The following is a 12,849-nucleotide window of genomic DNA, read 5'->3' on the forward strand; positions in this document are numbered from 1 at the left end:
TATATTAAAATGTAAGACCCTTTGAGAACAGAAAACTCCTTTTTTGTGTGCCCAATTCACCTCCCTTCTGCAATTAGCAACCAGCAGGGAATGTAACCCATTCCGAAGAGGGACTATTAAATAAAGAAAAAACTCTATTCTGGAAATGGCAACCACCACTTGCATACAACAGTTTCATCACAGCAGCTTAATAAAAATCATGTCTACCTCAATAACAGTCCCTGTACTTTTGATCCTAGTAAAACTTCCAAACTAAATTTTCTGAAATAATAACTTCAAATACCAGTTTAAAAGCCCACTGAGAGAAAAGTACATGGCATTTCCTTTAACAACATGGACAAGGATTCTACTGTATGTGAATTTTCCAAATGCATGGAAATGCACCACTTTTTAAAATTTATATTTAAGATATAAACCTTTCTTTTAATTAATTATGTAAACTCTTAAAGTATTTACAAATGTCTGGGGTTGTTGCAAAATAATGGGGAGAGGATAAGATGAAATAAGGTCATCCATGAATCAGTAATATTTGAAGCTGAGTAACGTGTTCATTAAACTATTCTATTTCTGTACATGTTTGATATTTCTCATTTAAGAAAATTTACACTACAGTACTTGAACTTGGCAATAGATTCTTAACTACAACACCAAAAGTACAAGCAACAACAAAAATAAGTAAATAGGATTTCATCAAAATTAAACATTTTTGTAAAAATGGTACTATCAAGATAGTGAAAAGACAACCCACATAATGGGAAAAAATATTTACAAATCATATACCGTATCTAATAAGGGTCAAGTATCCAGAATATATAAAGGAGTCTTACAACTCAACAAAAAGAGGAACAAGCCAGTTTTAAAATGAGTAAACTTGCACTGACATTTGTCCTAAGAAGCTATACAAATGCCAGAAAGTACATAAAAAGATGTTTAACATCATTAGAACCTGGGAAATGTCAATCCAAACCAGAGTGAGACACCACTTCATAACCACCAGGATGACTATTAAAAAAAACAGTGTTGGCAAAAATACGAAGAAATGGAACCCTTGTACATTGCTGGTGGAAATGTAAAATGGTGCAACTGCTGTAAAGTTTGGTGGGTCCTCCAAAAGTTAACCATAGAATTACCATCTGACCCACCAATTCCACTCCTAGGTATATACTCAAAAGAAGTGAAAACAGGAACTTAAACAAATATCTGTACACAAATGTTCATACCGATAGCAGGTCTTTTCACAATAGCCCAAAGGTGGAAACAATCAGAATGTCCATCATGAGATGAATAAACATTCTGTGGTATACACAATGAAGCATTACACAGCCATAAATTAAACAAAATGTACTATAACATGAATGAACCTTGAAATTACTGCACTAAGTGAAAGAACCCAGACACAATAGGTCATATATGGTATGATGCCATTTATATGAAATATCCGAAATAGGTACATGAAAAGACAAAATAGACCAGTGGTTGCCAGGGGCTCAGAGGCAGCGGCAATGGGGACTGACTGCTTAATGAGTGACGTACAACACCTCCTTTGGGGGCGATGAAAATGTTTTGGAACTAGATCAAAGAGATGGCACAACGTTGTGAATGTACTAAATGCCAAAGAATGTGCGTTTAAAATGAGTAATTTTATGTTACATGAATTTCATATTCCCCAAAAATAATTTCTCACATTTACTTATTTCACACCAACCCAAATAGGAGTACATTAATATAATTTAACACTTTATTCATCATTCAGGAGTGATCAGTCTGTAGGCTTGCATATGGATTTTGTCCTTAAACCAAACACTAGCACAGAATGCAATTGCCACTTACAAGTCTAAGAATTCCCCTCCAATTATATTACCAGCGGCAGGCTGATATAACCAAGTTTTGAGAATTCTCAGAGCGAGAGTGTGAAGAGAATATTTACACAGAAAAAAAAGTAATTTTAGCCAAATATCTATAATAAAATGTGACTTATACATTTGAGCTACATAATAAAATGCAGTGTGAACTTTGCAGCATGGTTTGAATAAACCAACTGTGAAAAGCCATTGTGGAGCTGAAAATTTGAAGTATGGACTGGATATTAATCATTAAGAGAATTTGTGCTAACTGCACTAGGTGAATTAAGAGTACTGTGGTTATATAAGACAATACTTGGAGAGAAATGTCAAGATGACTATAAAATATGTATCACAAAAATGGGGACAATAATGCTAATAATGACTAAATGTGGATGAGTACACGGGGTCTGACAATTAAGTTCACAAACTCATCCTAGAAAAAGTGCTGCATACCTCATTGCTGAGTATCATTACAGTCACCTTCGAAGTACTCCCCTTGGGAATCTATGCACTGATGTCAGCACCTAGTCCACCCTTCAAAGCAATTTTTGAACTCTTTTCTGTAATGGCCATCAGAGCTGTCGTCGTATTACCCTTGATGTCCTGAATGTCATCAAAATGTCTTCCTTTCAATATTTCCTGTATCTTCAGGTAAAGAAGTCATTGGGGGCCAGATCAGGTGAGTAGGGAGGGTATTCCAATACAGTTATTTGTTTACTGGCTAAAAACTCCCTCCCAGACAGTGCTGTGTGAGCTGGTGCAGTGTCGTGATGCAAGAGCCATGAATTGTTGGTGAAAAGTTAAGTTCATTTTCGTCTAACTTTTTCACACAGTCTTTTCAGCACTTCCAAATAGTAAACCTGGTTAACTGTTTGTCCAATTGGTACAAATGCATAATGAATAATCCCTCTGAAATCAAAAAAAGGTTAGCACCATCGTTTTGACTCCTGATTTGGACTGATGGAACTTTTTTGGTCATGGAGAACTGGCTGACGTCCATTGTGCACTTTGACGCTTTGTTTCAGGGTCATATTGGTTACACCCATATTTCATCACGAGGGATAACACGGCCCAAAACATCGTCTTGCCCCTCCAAAAAGCCCTGGCAAACTTCGACTCTCCTTTGCTTTTGTTCGTTGGTGAGCCCCTTTGGGACCGTTTTTTGCACACACGTCTCTCATGCCAAGATTTTCAGTTAAGATCTTCCTGTTTCTCTATTGATGTTTACTTGGTCTGCTATGCTTCTCACAGTCAGTCGACAATTTTAACGCACAAATGAACAAATTTTTGTAATGTTTCGTCAGTTCTGCTTGTTACTGGCCGCCCTTCCTCAGTAATACGTTCTCTCTCCTCAGAAAAACGTTCAATCCATTTGTACACTGCCATTTTCTTCTGGCGTTATCCCCATAAACTCAGACTAACATGTCCCTGATTTCACTTCCACTCTTGCCACGTTTAACAAGAAACTTAATGTTTGTTCAATGCTCTATTTCAAGTTTAGACATTCTCGCAACAGCACACAAAGACACGCAACAACAATAATGAACACCACTCAGCAAGACACGAATACAGTTGTGAGACACGGACATACCATGGGTAAGAGACCTCACCGAGCTGTTTGCACAGTGCTGCCAATGTAAGCACATGGGGGCCAGTTCACAAACTCGTCAGACCTCGTATCGGGGTTCATTATACTATTCCCTCAACTTTTCTGTGTGCTTGAAATTTTTATAACAAAAGCTAAATTTTTAAATTAAAAGTTACAAAGTTGCATAAACAAAAAGTAAACCTTGGTCTGAATCAGGTGACTACACTTTGACTCATTATTTCCAGAGTTTGGTAAAGTGGTGCCTTCCCAACTTTTCATTTCTTTAAAACTTCTGTTAGCTATTAATGTGTCTAAAACAAGGAAATCATTTTCCATAATCATTTTGACTTTGTAGAGAATTAAATTCTTAAGAGAGCAATGGAAAATCCACTAAGCACGTGCCTACTTTTTTCTAGGTTCAGTACTGACAAGTAATGCCTTTAAGGAAAGTAGCATCCAACCTTAAGTAAAAAGTCACCGAGCTGGAGTGGGGGACTATAAAATAAAACTAAAAGACTGGACAACAGCACTACCACCCTTGTACTGTTCTACAGGTCATTAAATATGACTTTGTATATATATAAGGTAAAATTTCAAGTCTCACCACTTAAAAAATAGAAATAGCATGTATAAATTCTAACCCAGTATAAAAAGAAAAAAATAAAAGAAAATAAAGCATGGCAGAATTGGCATAAATAAGAACAAAACAGGTGGCTAAAATAAGGTTAAATACAGCATGAATCACAAGCAATGTGACTTGAAGCTCTTAAAGATGTTACCAAATTACATTTATAAAAATTCAATTTTATGCTGTTTGCCAAAAGACAGACCTAAAATTAGTACTGCATAGAAAGGTTAAAAGTAAAAAAAGTGGAATACTCAACAAAACACTAGCAAACCAAATCCAAGAACACATAAAAAGGGTTGCACAGCTCCAAAGAATCGAAAACGTGTCCACACAAAAATGTGTACAGGGATTTTTTTATAGGAATATTATTCATAACAGCCCAAAACTAAAACACCAATGTCCATCAACGTATGAAGGGATAAAAATGTAGTATATCTATATAATAGAAAATATATATGATTCCAGACTTAGAAGAAATTCCAACTGCAATTATCATCAGTAACAATTATTAGCTTCACCAGAGTTCAGTACCTAAAACCTAATGACATAAATTTAATTAAATTGAGTTAAAACAGTACACAATTGTACTTTCAGGGAGTGCTATACAAAGTTCATGGTTTAAATGAAGTTTCAGAAACAGAAAAACCAAACATTTTAAATATCAATAGAAAGAATATATCTATCACCAAAGAGAGGTTTGAAAATCAATGATTCTAAATAAATGAGTTACTTGGGTGAAAAGTATGCATTCCTCTGAAAGAATATCTGAAATTTTATACACTATGTCTGTAATGTGAAGGAATGAAACATTAAATCATCACTGACTTCACTTTAAACAGACAGGCTATGAGATAGGCAGCTATTTGGTTAAGGGAGAGAGAAATTCTTGAAACAAATGGTGATGGAAGGAGAACTGACTCTGGGTGGTGAACACACAATGTGATATATAGATAATGTATTACAGAATTGTATACCTGAAACCTATGTAACTTTACTAACCATTGTCACCCCAATAAACTTGAATTTAAAAAAAAAGAAATTTGGCACTGGTTGACCTATATACAATGGCTGTCATTTTTCAATTCTCCCTCCTTCTTTAAATTCTTAATCTTTAACAGTTGCTTCACCAGTAAAATTTCTATGTAGATATTTAAAGTCTATATTCTGAAATATCAAGATTTCTTCAATCATGTAGTACAGCACAGTAAAAAAACAAAACAAAACAAAACAAAACAAAACAAACAAACAAAACCATGGGTTTTTGAGTCAGGTTTGGCTTAATAGCTGAGGTTCTAAGCCTCAAGAAGGTTATTAGGCTAAGTCCGTTTCCACTTATGTAAATTACATAGTAATTCTTAGATCTTTATTCCTCTCCCTTCATTCAGTGTCTCAGACTAGTTACAGCATGGTTATTGGTTCTATCTTAAGCGTTTTCATTATTGAAATTACGTGAATATTGTGGTTACTGCTAGGGCAAATAGTGTACTGTAATTATTTCAATACTGTTTAATAAGGGTTCAAAATACCTGTATAGTACCTCGGTTTTCGAACGTCTCCATCGACAAACATTTCCGTTTACGAACACCGTAACCCGGAATTAAATGCTTTAGTTTTCGAACATGCCTCGGAAATCAAACAGGTCACACAGTTTCCGCTGAGTGCAAGATCCTGAGGCCTAGCTGTCGGCTGTTTTCGAACGTTTCAGAACTCGTGGATTACATTCGAAAACCGAAATACCACTGTATATTTTGTACTGTAACTTCTCAATAGCACATATTTGTTACAAGGCATGTTAGAAAAGGCGGGAAAAAGAAGTCATCTGTGTGTCACTAAAATGTTTGAACGCTGCTGTAATGTCTTTAATTTTCTCCCTACTCTCCCCCACTTTACGATTTACATATTACAAAGTAACAACCTAATCACAATTTAGTCTTCTAATAACGGAATTCAGTAAGTTGGTCAAACAAAACTATCTTGAAAAATATTTTTCCTATTTACCAAAAAAAGAAAAATTATTAACAGCAACCAAAACTGTAAGATACCTAGAAAAATGCCAAACAAGAAATAGTCTACAGACTCAAGTAAAGAAAATAACATTAACCAAACAGAGAAGGCTGTCATATTATTTCTTGACCACCATATTTTCAGTACCTAGAACAGTATCTGGCACTCAAGTAGACCAATACGTTTCTTGAATGGGATAATTCAATACCATAAAGATATCAAGTATACCAAATAATCTAAAACCTTAATGGGATTCCCAATTAAAATCAACCCCAACAGACGTTTAATAACCTTGATAAATTCACCTATTACATTAAAAATATATATATAAGTGAATAAAAGAGCAAGAACATTAACATGCCCACAGGTGTCTCAAGTTGTCCTGAGTGATCCGCAAGCACTCTAGGCACCTGATGGGCAAGCCAGCTTGGAAAGTGTCTCACAAATGCCTGAATCTGGTTTAGGAGTCCCTAACTCAGCAGTTCTCAAAGTAATCCCCAAGACCTCTTCAGGGGGTCTAAACTATTTTCAAAATAATACTGAGAGACTATTAGCCTTTTCATTCTCACTTTCTCCCAACTGTACCGTGGAGTTTTCCAGAGGTCACACGAGGTGTGATACTGCTATGTACAGACTGAATGCGCAAGCAGATGAGAAACAAACTATTGTCTACTAAGTAAAGAGGTTTGCAAAAATATTTAATACCACTCTTCTCGTTACTTTTTGAAATGATTACTTAACAATGTTATTAATATGTGATGGATTTATTTTTTAATTAATAAATACCTTAAGAACTTTTCCATTTAACTGTAATATGGTAAATATTGATAAATATAACCCACATACACAAAACTTTTGGGATTCCTTAGGAATTTAAGAATGTACAGCGGTCCTAGGGCCAAAAAATCTGAGAACTGCTATTCTAACCTAACCACTGACGCTCAGTTCCTCAGTTAAACAATGCCTTGCCCACCTTTACAGATCAATTGCAGGACTGGAATAAGCTTTGGATAACTAAAAAAGCACAATGATACAATGATGGGCAAGTAACATCAAAAGCAGATGTATCAGCATAGAGTTCACCAGTAAAGAACAAGATAATAACAAAAGTTCATCATCTGCTTATTCATTTATAGCAAACTAGGAGTTCTTCCCCTTCTGCCACCTAGTAACTTCCCAAAGTACAAGTAGGAACAAGCTAAGCCAAGAGAATTCTCAGACTATGCATCCTTTTTCTTTTTCTGATCTAAAGTACGAGGTCAGACAATTAAGTTCACGAACTCATCCTAGAAAAAGTGCTGCATACCTCATTGCTGTATATCACTACAGTCACCTTTGAAGTACTCCCCTTGGGAAGCTATGTACTGATGCCAGCGCCAGTCCACCCTTCAAAGCAATTTTGGAACTCTTTCTGGAATGGCCATCAGAGCTGTTGTCGTATTACCCTTGATGTCCTGAATGTCATCCAAATGTCTTCCTTTCAATATTTCCTGTATCTTCAGGTAAAGAAAGAAGTCACTGGGGGCCAGATCAGGTGAGTAGGGAGGGTGTTCCAATCCAGTTATGTTTCCTGGCTAAATACTCCCTCCCAGACAGTGCTGTGTGAGCTGGTGCATTGTCATCATACAAGAGCCATGAATTGTTGGCGAAAAGTTCAGGTTGTTTTCGTCTAACTTTTTCACGCAGCCTTTTCAGCACTTCCAAATAGTAAACCTGGTTAAGTGTTTGTCCATTTGGTACAAATTCATAATGAATAATCCCTCTGATATTCAAAAAGGTGAGCGACATTGTTGCAACAAGTTCGCGAACTTAATTGTCACACCTTGTGTGCAGAGGTTTTTTATTAAATCAAATATATATAAATGGGAAATTTCTTTGTCGAATTAGATTATTTAGACTATTTGCCACTTGGGCCACTCCCTCTCTGGGAAGCTTTGGAGTACCTGCTATCTTCACAGCTCCTTCTGGACAGGTTCCTTAAGCACATCACCATGTTTTCTATCACAAGCGAAGGACCATGCTACCCTGACTGAGCAGGAAGAATGTCTGACACTAGGACAATCATCTAAAAGTCAGACAGCTGTCTCAGACAGCCAGAACTATTAAGAAAGGGGGTTTTGCCAATAATGACAGGAGCGTTACCTGTAGTTAAAAGCCAAGAATAGTGGAGTCACTATACCAGCTCACCACTGGTATAGAGAACCACAGCAACAAATAATCTGATGCTGAAGATACTCCAGAACTCCACTGAATCCTGAAAGACCTTCTAGTTCCCGAATGATATCCCCACCTCCATATCTGACCATGGGGTAGGTAATGTTTCTTCCTTCCCTCTATGTCCTTTTTTCCCCCCGGGAGTGGAGGGAGGGGGTGTTAATACACTAGATTCCTTATAACCCAAAAAATATAACTACCACATTTAGGAAATCCAAAACAAAAAAAGGGACTAGAATGAAGAATTGGAGACTAACTGTGAAAATCTAGATAATCCAGATGCTGTCTTCTCTGCACAGATCAGTAAAAGAAAATTCATCCCATTGTGTAAAACGAAACCGTAGGCCATCGCTAGAGCACACAAACTCCCATAAGGTCCCCTTATGTAAACTGATGACTGAGAAGGTTATCGGAATAAATGAAAATATTGGCCTTATATTTTGTATGATCTGTTAATATTAAATCCTACCCCTTGTTTCAAGAGTTTCCCCAAATGAAAAAAGTCAGGGAAGCTTGCAGCGCACCCATCAAAACTTCATTCTCAGAATTACACAAGCTGGAACAAAATTCTGTAATTTAGTCTTTCAACAAAGGTCACTGATACGACAAAACATGCTATCCAAATAGAATTAGATACTCAGATAAAATAACAAAATCTAATTTTAAATTAACATTGAGTGGCTAAAAAGTTAAAATAAGGATTAATTAAACATAAGGACTGATATAAAGATTAATTAATCAAATATAATACTTGACTGTCAAGTATTTTATGTTTTTTCCTCTAACTGAAAAGTGGCTCTGTGCCTCATCTTGAGAACTGACAAACAGCTGCTCATTTCTCACACAGTTCTACCTGGCCAGAAACATGCTAGGCTAGGACAACTTGAAAGGGAAGGGGACGTGAGATAAATGTAAAATCTTTAAAAGTCGGGATCTTTATGCAAGAGAGTAAACCAGACCAATAACTCATTTAACACAAAGAAGATTAATCCTAAAATAGGACTTTCTCCTTCTAGACTTTCTTCCCAGACTGTGTTTTGTTCCTTTTACAAATATTTAAAATACCCTTGAAGGAAGGAGAGACATACCTCGGAGATATTGCGGGTTCGATTCCAAACCACGGTGGTAAAGTACATATCACAATAAAGCGAGTCACACAAATTTTTTGATTTCCAAGCGCATACGAAAGTTATGCTTACACTCTACTGTGGTCTATTAAGTGTGCAATAGCATTAAATCTAAAAAAACAATCTACATACCTTAATTTAAAAATACTTTATTGTTCAAAAATGCTAACCACCAACTGACACTTTAGCGAGTCATAATCTTTTTGGGTCTTACCTTCAATGTGTAAAAACTGCAGTATCTGCGAAGCGCAATAAAATGAGGTCTGCCTGTACTAAACATTCAAAAGTTCAAAGCAAACTAATTCACAAAGCAGTGAAACTTCCATGGCCCTCTCCCCCTCCAAAGTCTCTTATATGGGACACCAAAGTAAAAAGTCCAAGCAGCTCTGGTCAAAACCCTAGGATTTCTTAGGTACAATTTGAAAGACACTCAAGCAAAGGAGTCCATGAAGCATTATAAAAAAAAAATTTAAAAAAAGCATGATATGAGATAACTGTGTCTTAATTTCGCTGCCACCATTTCCCTTCAACATGAGCCAAAGATAAAGACTAGAAATTAGTCTTGAGCATGGGAAAAAAACATTAGCATTCCTTCTACATTCCTTCTAAAACCAAACATTTAACAACAGGCTCTACTGTTTGCAATTTAAACTTTACATCATCCATGAAAATCTTTATGAATCAGTAAGAGACACATTTTTCTCTAAACATAAACATACAAGAATAAATCTCTCTCCTCTGAGTAGCTTTTTTCCATTGGGAAAGAGCCTATAAAGTAAAAACCAAGTAAAATAACAACATATACATATATTTTTTAATCTAAACTAATCTAATCTAAAATTTTTAACCTAAAGAACAGACTTCTGTAATCTTGAACCAAACTGTTAAAAAATAATTTTTAATAAGACAAGTGGTGAAGTTAGAAAATTAACTGGCTACTTGATAATATTTAAGAAATCATTCTCAAAATTCCCTCAGACTTGGTGGTGGCATTGTGCTTGTTTTTTTCCCTCAAGTATTATCTTTCAGATACACCTGAAAGATTTACACATGAAAGGATTCAGAGATTTTTGCTTTAAAATATCCAACAGGTGGATGAAACAGGATTGGTCATGTAATAACAATGGTTGGAGCTGGGTAACTGGTACATGACGCTTTATTATATTCATCTCTTCTTTGTATACAGTTGAAGAAAAAGGTCTCCTATGCATCAAAACATCCTGTCAAAAATAGAAAAAATCTTGTCCCACTAAATCACCCAGGATTTGGTGTATTTTTATTTTTCTGGTTTAATTAACAATAAGTTCTATTCAAGCCAGTTAACTTCCTCCAGTAGACCTGTAACTGAAATACAAGACTCACCTTGCTGTCTTTTAATTCCACTCATATCTAGATGAATGCCAGGTAAGCTTATTTTAACTTCAAGACCACATATCCATTTTGAGTCAGAATGATGAACTATCACGGGTTGTTTTTGTTTCTTTAACTTATTCTCCCCTTAGTATTTGAACTAAGTTTGGTGGGTGGTATACAAAGGTGAAAAGTAACAGATGCTGTTCTGTCCTAGGAAGTAATCTCTTTCAATCAGAAGTGTAAAAGCCTCAAACGAATATGACACACAGAAAAGTTCCTAAAATCTCGTGTATGTAATTCTACAAACATCCTTATACTCCCACCCCCCAAAACCTTTTAAGTATGATTAGGAATGTGCGACCCCGGTTGGTTTGTTTCATCTCCTCCTCCTTTCTTAGAGGAGGTGCTAGAGAGAGAGAAAAAAAAAATCACCAAAGACAGGCCGGAAGAAGGAAAGCGAAAAGCATGGAGTCTGGACAATCGGTCCTCAAATAACTGAGAACTGTATCCAAATTAGATGAAGTTAAGAGGGAGTCAGACGGTTAAACCCTCAACCTACCTGAGCGGCTCAAAGAGTGGAAAACCCTGGCCGTAGGTACAGCAGATTCGAACTCCCTTCCCTCTCCAAGGATTCACAGGTACAAAGGCGTAAAGAGAAATCTTCCTGACCCTCGCCAATAGTAGCGTCGCAAAAACAACCCCCACTCGCCCGGACCAGGTTGGGAGATCCTCCCCGCGGGGCTGGGAAGCCCAAAACCACTGCCCAACTCTTCCAGCCAGAGACCCCTCTTCCCCAGGCCGGGCTAGGGGCAGCGGTGGGAGTGAGTCTCGGCTGGGAGAACCCGCCCGCCACCAAGGCCCTCCGCGCCCGCCCGGAACTGGGGTCTCCGCCCCGCGCCGCCCACTCCGGGCCCAGGCCCGGTTCCCCGCGGGACTGGCCTCGAGCCTCGACCTCAGTCAGTCCACCCCGCGCCAGCAGGACCCGCGCGACCCACTAAGCAGTGCTGGCCGCCGCCTTGCGAACCCAGCCACTAGCTACCTGTCTTCGCTCTTGTTTTTCTGCTTCTTCCCCATCGCGTGACAGCGGCGCTCGTGGTCCCAGCCCCTCTATTCGGTCTCTCACAGATCCACTGTCCCCCGGAGACTTCGGTCTCCGTTCGGCTCCGTTCCCCCCGCGCTGCCGCCTCTCGCACCCGGCTCTCCACAGACCCGCGCACTGGGACAGGGCACATATGGTGTGAGCTCTCAGTGCGCAAGCGCATCGCCCCGCCGCCTCGGCGTGGGGACGCAGGGCGCGGCTCATCGAGAGCTGCCCTTCGGGTAGAGCGTCTCCAGTTGACCAGCTCTCCAGGCGGGCGCCCCAGCGCCCCCTTCCCGCAAGCGGCAGCCGCGCACCGATGTCCGAACCGTTTCCAGGTTCTAGAACCACAAGCGGACAATGAGGCTGAAGATTCCCCACATCCGCCCCTCCTCGCCAGGGAATGCAGACTTGGGCACTGGAGCTTGGTCAGAGCTAGACCTTAGGCTTCCCTTCCACCTTTCAACCTCTACTCCTTTGTAGTCTCAGCTGCAGGAAGTAAAGTACCACAATGAACCGAAGATAAGCGCTCTGATTATTCCCAAAGCAGATAAACCCTGGACAAAATTGGTCCTCAGTAATGTCCATGAATGTACAGTCACTAAAAATATAAAACAAGGGGTCACCCATTAAGTCCTCTGAATAGGTCTTAATGTTTACGAGAGCGAGTTCTAAAAATCTGTGTTAGGGAACTCACGAGGGTGGTGAAAATGTTCTATTTCAGGATCTGGACGGTAATATTACGGGTGTTAACTATACAAAAGCTAATCATGCTGTATGTTACTGTTCAACGTTTTTAAAGAGGAAAATGTTCAATAAACAGGATGTAAACGAAGTTGGAGACTCTCTCCTGAGCAGGAGCGTAGCTATCTCATTTGACTTAACGTTGCGTGTGCTGAGAATCAGAGCCTAATAAAAAGTCTGACAACTCCAGGCTGAGCACTAAGAAACTATGACTCCCAGCATACTTTGCGCCCTCTGGGCAATGGATTCGAAACCTCGGGTTTCCAGGC

At 38.5% G+C, this 12,849-nt stretch overlaps 1 protein-coding gene across 1 annotated transcript in view; it reads right to left on the reverse strand.

The window, feature by feature from the left end:
* The window catches only part of EIF5B (eukaryotic translation initiation factor 5B), a 63,528-nt gene extending 51,494 nt beyond the window's left edge, over nucleotides 1-12,034 (reverse strand). Inside the window, exon 1 of the mRNA XM_033124964.1 lies at nucleotides 11,798-12,034. Within this exon, the coding sequence (XP_032980855.1) occupies nucleotides 11,798-11,832 (35 nt within the window). The 5' untranslated portion in view covers nucleotides 11,833-12,034. The remainder of the gene's footprint in view (nucleotides 1-11,797) is intronic.
* Between the last annotated feature and the right edge of the window lie 815 nt (nucleotides 12,035-12,849).

The sequence above is a fragment of the Rhinolophus ferrumequinum genome, chromosome 13, assembly GCF_004115265.2.
Source record: "Rhinolophus ferrumequinum isolate MPI-CBG mRhiFer1 chromosome 13, mRhiFer1_v1.p, whole genome shotgun sequence".
Classification (NCBI taxonomy): Eukaryota; Metazoa; Chordata; class Mammalia; order Chiroptera; family Rhinolophidae; genus Rhinolophus; species Rhinolophus ferrumequinum.